General features: G+C 43.2%; 1 protein-coding gene across 4 annotated transcripts in view; it reads left to right on the forward strand.

Annotated features, from left to right (window-relative positions):
* Positions 1-7,038, forward strand: part of Dntt (DNA nucleotidylexotransferase) — a 39,434-nt gene that overhangs the window by 12,133 nt on the left and 20,263 nt on the right. For all 4 annotated transcript variants that reach the window (XM_031384830.1, XM_031384831.1, XM_031384833.1 and 1 more), the window contains exons 2-6: positions 815-989; positions 1,952-2,077; positions 2,841-3,011; positions 3,899-3,970; positions 4,659-4,782. In XM_031384830.1, coding sequence (XP_031240690.1) covers positions 815-989; positions 1,952-2,077; positions 2,841-3,011; positions 3,899-3,970; positions 4,659-4,782 — 668 coding nt within the window. The remainder of the gene's footprint in view (positions 1-814; positions 990-1,951; positions 2,078-2,840; positions 3,012-3,898; positions 3,971-4,658; positions 4,783-7,038) is intronic.

The following is a 7,038-nucleotide window of genomic DNA, read 5'->3' on the forward strand; positions in this document are numbered from 1 at the left end:
AAAAAAAAAAAGATTTGCTAACACTACTAGTGTTCTGCTTTTACAAAAGCCTTAGCCCGGCTCCTGAGATCCCCACCACCAGCCATTTCCACAGCTAACACACCATTCCCAGTCCATCCCTACAACCCTCTCCTGTCCCCTGACTACTGAATCCTTTCTTTCAGGACAACTCCCATTGGCTTCTCAGCTCACCAAACCCCATTTGTCCTTTCTCCAAACCCCATTCAGATCTCACCCTGGCCTCTTGTCTGTTCCGAATGTCTCCCGTATGCTAAGATGCAGAAATGCCTCCTTTCTCCTGTGCCATTTGTGAGGAGTGAGCGCTCCTTGACTTTGAACTACTTTGCCCTCAGAACCTCGTCTAAGATAGTTTGCTCTAACACCTCCAGCCGATGCAGGCAGACAGACGTGTGCACGTTTACACCTATTTCTCTTTGCACCTTGAGTTCTCATATCACATTGAAAACACAGGTTTCATCAGACAAATCTGGAAACTCCTGGGTTCAAGCCTTCCATGAGCAAAACTGAAGCAGTACACCAAAACTGCCTCTACCATGCCAGGCACGACCTGAAGGACAGCTTCCTCTCCATCTTCCTTACACTTCTATCTTACTAATATCACTTTTCCTCCATCCAACCTCCTGCTTCTTCAATTAAAACAGAGACAATTTCCTTGTGTGATGATCCATGGTCAGGCCCAGTTTGGGCCTTGTCTTTAATCAGCTGGGACTCTCAGAAACCCTTAGGAGTAGCTGGGAGAGCAGGTCTCATTTTGGAAGCTCCTTCTACCGATAACTTTGCCTTCCATTTCTAGTGATTCTGTCACCCACATTGTGGCAGAGAACAACACCGGATCAGACGTTCTGGAGTGGCTTCAGCTGCAGAACATCAAAGCCAGCTCCGAGCTCGAACTCTTGGACATCTCCTGGCTGACTGAGTGCATGCGAGCCGGGAAGCCAGTGGAGATGATGGGGAGACATCAGCTTGTTGTGAGTGTCTCCTTTGCTGGATGGTCACTGACACGATCATCAATTACAGTCTTTCTCATAGAGTTCACATAGCTCTGGTGGGCCTCCATTTGCTCCTCTATAACAATAACTCCTACCTCCTGAGATGCTGTGGAAATTGAAGTAACATGCATATAGATGGTGCAAAGTGTTGACATATTAATAGATGGGAACTATTTTCTTTTTTTAAAAAGAGAAAGAGAACTATTATTTTTAGGTTTGTGTGTGCATGTATGTCTGCATCTGTGTATATGTGTGTAGGTGTCCACAGAGGCCAGAAGAGGACAACAGATCTCCTGGAGCAGGTTGTGAGCCACTCAGATCTTTGGCAAAGAGTAGCACTCACTCTTCACCGTTGACCCATCTGCCCAGCCCCGTAACGAAAACGCTTTTTATGAACACATTCACACACCGATATTTCAGAATATCAGCCTTGAAATTCAGAAAAGTAAAGAGTTCTTTTTTTCTCATTCTAATAATTCATGAGACAAATTAGAGAATATGACTTTTTAAATCCAAATCCTTTACCAATAATGTTAAAGTCTCTGGGAAAGGGGTTTGGATCATCTGTAACAAATTTGCATGTGAAGGACATAATTAAATAATTAAATGATAATTAAATAATTGCTGCTTCTTTTTCATTTTTGTGATTTCAAAAATACATATCCTGTACATACTTGAGATGTCACAGTGAAATTCATTATCTGTTGTAGTTAACATGTACTAATAAGACAAACAATTGTACATGTCTGTGTCTATACACTAGGCAGGTATGGGACATGTTTTGAATCCTCTGTGATTTTGCCCTCTTCCAGAGACAATTGTCATAAAATGTCTTAAAGTCAATGTTTTCTTTCTATTTGAGTAAATATTTATAGTTATATATACACTAACTTTTGGCTAATTAACGATCATACAACATGGATGCTTATGCTTTTGTGTAGGTGAGAAGAAACTCTTCCCTGAGTTCTGTCCCGGGCTCCCAGAATGGTCCAGCTGCTGTGCAAAGGATCTCCCAGTATGCTTGTCAGCGAAGAACCACATTAAACAATTACAACCAAGTATTCACGGTAATGAGGTTTTCTCAAGACCCAGGACAAAAAGGGGGGATGAGGCTTCCTTCCCTGAGTCTACAAGTTAAATTATGATTTTCCTGGAGATCTGAGAATGCTTCTACATGCTTACCTACCTAACCTGACCTCCGGTTCTTTGTTAAGTGGGCCTCCTCTTTCATAAGCTCCCAGCTACTCAGGGGTCGGGTTCACCAGAGTAACACATTCAGTAGAGCATCAAGCATGGGACTTCTCGTCTCTAACTTTCAAGCTGCCATTTGTATGGAAGAGCCGGAAAGGGATGACAGCCGCTGGGCCCACTGAACCACAGCTGCATTCTCTGTTCGTAAGGCAACATGCCTCACCTTAAATAACCCCGGCTCTGGGTCTGAGTGATGAACACAGCCTTCATTCCACAAGCACCAGCTGTATCTTCTGTCACGTGAAGAGACCTGAATGTCTAGGGATTGTGACAGAACCCTGGCTACAGACTAGTCCAGAAGACAGGAAAGGGTTATACCCAACCCAGTCATGGCTGCCGGGACACCATGGGCACCAGGTCACAACTTGATTCAGTCGTTTCTAAATGTCTAATGATACTAAACTCATAATTCATTAGACATGCATCTTTTCAGTTCAGTGACAGTGTTCCACAGGGGAGAATGTGAAGGTACAGGAGCTTGATCCTGACTCCAAAGGTAGTCCATTAGTAAAAGGGGGCAGGAGGGACTTGTGAGTGACTCTCATGAGCAGACCTGCTGACCTGGTTTTATTTTTTTAGGATGCCTTTGATATCCTGGCTGAAAATGATGAGTTTAGAGAGAATGAAGTTTCTTGCCTGGCATTCATGCGAGCGGCCTCTGTACTGAAATCTCTGCCATTCCCCATAATCAGCATGAAAGACACAGAGGGAATTCCTTGCCTAGGGGACAAGACGAAGTGTGTCATAGAGGTAAGGGAGAAGTGGAATTTGCTACATCTCCGAAGAGGTGAAGGAGAGACAGAACAGTTCGCGTGGGTATGGGCTCTTATATGTCCATAAGTGGATCAACATAGCATGGAAAAAGATAGATGGGTACAGACGTATAAAATCCATAATCACAACATGATCCCAGTAGGACAACTTTCTCAGATAGTGATTTTTACTAGAAGTGAAAGACTCAAGCCTTAGATCTCAGAGCAGCCCAGTGTTCTGCTTTCCACCCAGGCTGGGTGGAAGGCTCGGTCTCTCTCAGCTCTTCCTGTCCAGCGTAGGGTGATGTTCAATGAGCTGATTCTACATCTCTGTGTTCTGGGAGGAGACTGGGCAGTAGTTACATGTTTAGCAACATTTAAGGATTTCCCAACAAAGCAGGGTTGTCATCTAGTAGCAAGTTTCAATCTATTCAAATGCAAGGTACATTATTCTAGAAAAATCTCCCGGCTCAAGACAACAGAGACTAGACCTCATAAGGGCATGATAATGGCTGGCTTTTCAGTGGCTCAACAATTAACCTGGTGGTTTGAAAAACCCTTTTTTTCCACAAGATGAATCAATGAAAAGAAAATTATCAGGACTATTTGAACAAGGCTTGTCAGTGAATATTTTGTCTTACAGTCTCTAGATTCAGATCTTTATCCTTCTGTATCCTTGTCCCAGATTATAAAGGTCTTGCATCTATGGTAAACTAAAGTAAGATTTCTTTCAAGATTTCAGGGAAATTCTTGCTTTCTGCAGATCAGCCAGGGAAAAATCCTCAAGTTTCATGAGAAACCAGCAGTCGGGGCTGTAGGTTTGAGACTGGCACTTCGATCATGCAGGGATGGAACTCAAAATCTTTTGTTCAACTCTTCTTGCAGGGAATTATTGAGGATGGAGAGAGTTCTGAAGCTAAAGCTGTGTTAAATGATGAGCGATATAAATCCTTCAAAGTAAGTAATTGTACATATGTGTACTGGGGAGTGGTTTTTTTTCCCCCTGTTGTTTGCTGCAGTTAGTTATATAACTCAGGCTGCCATACCAAAGTGACGCAGACTGAACTGATTAGTCATAGAAATTTATTTTCTGCCAGTTCTGGAAGCAGAAAGTTTAGGTCAAGTTTCTGGGTATAGATTCCATGGAGGACTCTCTCTGGTTTATGGTGGCCCTCGCTTCTGTTTCATTTTGTGTCCCTTTGGTTATGGAAGGACTCCCCAGAAACAAAAAGCCTCTGAAAGTTATCATCCCCAGGTTCAAGAGAGAACTCACTAAAGTGCAGAGAACCTGAGGAAGAGCCCCAGAATCAACAGAAAGAGCTGGGTGTGGTAGTATGGAGGCAGAAACAAGCAGTTCCCTCAGGCTCACTGGCCAACTGGCCCAGCCTGAGGTTGTCTTCTGGTCTCCAAATGCAGTTGTGTATGCCTATGCATGTCTGTGCAAGCACACACACACACACACACACACACACACACACACACACACACTCACTCACTCACCACCCATTCCCTTGATGTTTTCAAGAGAAACTGGGCCAAGGTTTGCTTATATTTCTGGTTTGTGGACTAAGACTTTGGAAAGCATCCCTCTGTTGTCATAGCAATGGTTTGGGTGGATAACAGCCTGCCTTGCCCTCCCTTTCAGCTCTTTACATCTGTGTTTGGCGTGGGACTGAAGACAGCTGAGAAATGGTTCAGGATGGGTTACAGAACTCTCAGCGAAATAAAGTCAGACAAAAGCCTGAAGTTTACACAAATGCAGAAAGCAGGTAATGGTCTCTGGGAACACTCACGGGTCACTCTGAGCTTGTCAGGGTCGAGTGACACGGAAGTCACTTTTACTTCCTCCAGACTTGGGAGTCAGGTAAATCTTGACTCCAGCACTTGTCACTGAGTGATCTTGAGTAAGCTACTTAAAACTTTGAGCCTTCATTACCTCACAGATGAACCTGAGCTAGCCGGGGAATACATCAGCTCGCACAAAGCTCTGAGAACATGAGGACAAGAACATGAGTGCCTCTTTCTGGGGCACTGTGATTTCCTTTGTCCAGATGTTAAAGCAGAGTTGGCACTGTCTTGATTACTACAGACCCACCTAAACACTTGGGTCTGGCTGTCTTCCTGTGTAAAAACCACACATGAAGGGTAAACTGACATGGGAGAAGGAGAGAGAGGAGTTCTGAACAAAATAATTCTCAATGGTTGGTTCACACTGAGAATATGTGTTAGGGACTCAAAAATGGAAGAGAAAGAGGCAGAAATCTAGCCACGGTTTTGATCTGTCCAACCAGAGCCTTATAATCTAGGAAGAGACAAGAGTCCAGAGTAGAGTTGGAAGAGCTCTCACTACCATCTGAAAGTCTGGCAAGCCCCACGGCCACCACGTTGGCCTTCCATGGACAGTACTGGTACCTTTTGCAGAAATGAGGAGATGCAATTCATAGCCCCTTCTAAATGTGTGCGATTTTTAAGTGTTTCCTTTTAACGTACAATAAAAATAGAGTAAAACTGTCCTTCAAGAGGGAGTCATTATTATTATTATATTTCCCTAGCTTCTGGGGCTATGGAAAATGGTGAAGTTATCAAGTTTTAATGTGGAAGCAATAGAGTCTTCTTCTACCAGGAGATACTGGGTATGTGCAATTGGTCAGCAGCTGTCTTCTGTTTAAGTGATAATACTAGAAAGACAGACAGACCAAAAATGATATCACAAGAAATGGTAGATGAGGCGGATCATATCTTGGGGGTCCCACAAATGATACTATATAAAACCCCTATTAATCTTATAAGCCTGTTAATTTCTTTTTTAAAACATATTTATTTATTTTTAGTTTATATATATGTGTGTTGTCTGTATGTTTGCCTATGTAACACATTCGTCCAGTATCTAAGGAGGCCAGAGGAGGATATAAGCTCCCTTGGAACTGAAGTTACAGATGGTTGTGAGCTGCCATTGGGTGCTGGGAATCAAACCTGGGTCTTCTGGAAGAGAAGTTAGTGCTCTTAGTTACTGAGTCATCTCTCAAATTTGCTGATTTCCCAGTGACTGATAATAAGCTTTATATAATGCCGCACGGGAAATAAAAGAGTCTAAGAAAAAACATCTAGTATTTCTACTCTGGATGCCAAAAAGTGTAGTCTAGTAAGCGCGTTTTACACCAGCTCTAGAGATGCCATTAAAGAGAAATGCATATGACTATTGAACCTAAGTGGCATGGAGGTGGACTCCTAACACTGACAGTGGATGTGGGGAGCAGCGGACTATTTTGCTAAAGAATCTTGAACTTCTGATGTCCTGTTTCAGCATCTTGAGTGCTAGGAATGCAGGTTGCAGTGCTAGCTGACAGCTACATATTCTTTAAAAATCATAACCTCACGTTCCTGCACATCATCACGTGAGTGAACATAGGGATTTCCTGGCATCAACTGAGGTGTATGAGTGCCAATGACAATGGCAATTTCTGTATTTATTAGTGTCTAATGGAATATTGCTTCTTCTATCAAACACACCACACACACACACACACACACACACACACTCACACACATATACACATGCATCAAGCAGCCATGTCTCAATCAAAAGGCAACTGTGTTGTCAACATAACAAGAAAAATTCATATCATATCAGTTATTAATAAGAAGATGGTAGATCCTCAAGCAACTGGCTTGGTAGTACAAGTGATAGATGGATTAGCATCATCTTTTCCTGGTCCTGTCAACACACTTCTGCAACTGTCCCATTTAGAGATTACAGGTGACTTTGAGCTTGGTAACTCTTTACAGTGTGCTCAAGCCAAATGACTTTCTGTCCCATCCTGGGGTGAGAAACAGGAGCCAATCAGCAGCCTCTAGGGAAGTACATCTCCTGTTTGTCAAGTGGCATTTAGGTCCCTTCAATGAAAGTTCAGCATCTTACATGGAAGCATGACTAACTGTCATCAGGCTCTGACTCTCCCAGACATACCCAGCTTCCCATCAGTACTTTACGCCAATCCTTGGAGATAAGCCCCTCCCCTCTCTCT

This window comes from Mastomys coucha, unplaced genomic scaffold, assembly GCF_008632895.1.
Source record: "Mastomys coucha isolate ucsf_1 unplaced genomic scaffold, UCSF_Mcou_1 pScaffold21, whole genome shotgun sequence".
In the NCBI taxonomy this organism is placed as follows: Eukaryota; Metazoa; Chordata; class Mammalia; order Rodentia; family Muridae; genus Mastomys; species Mastomys coucha.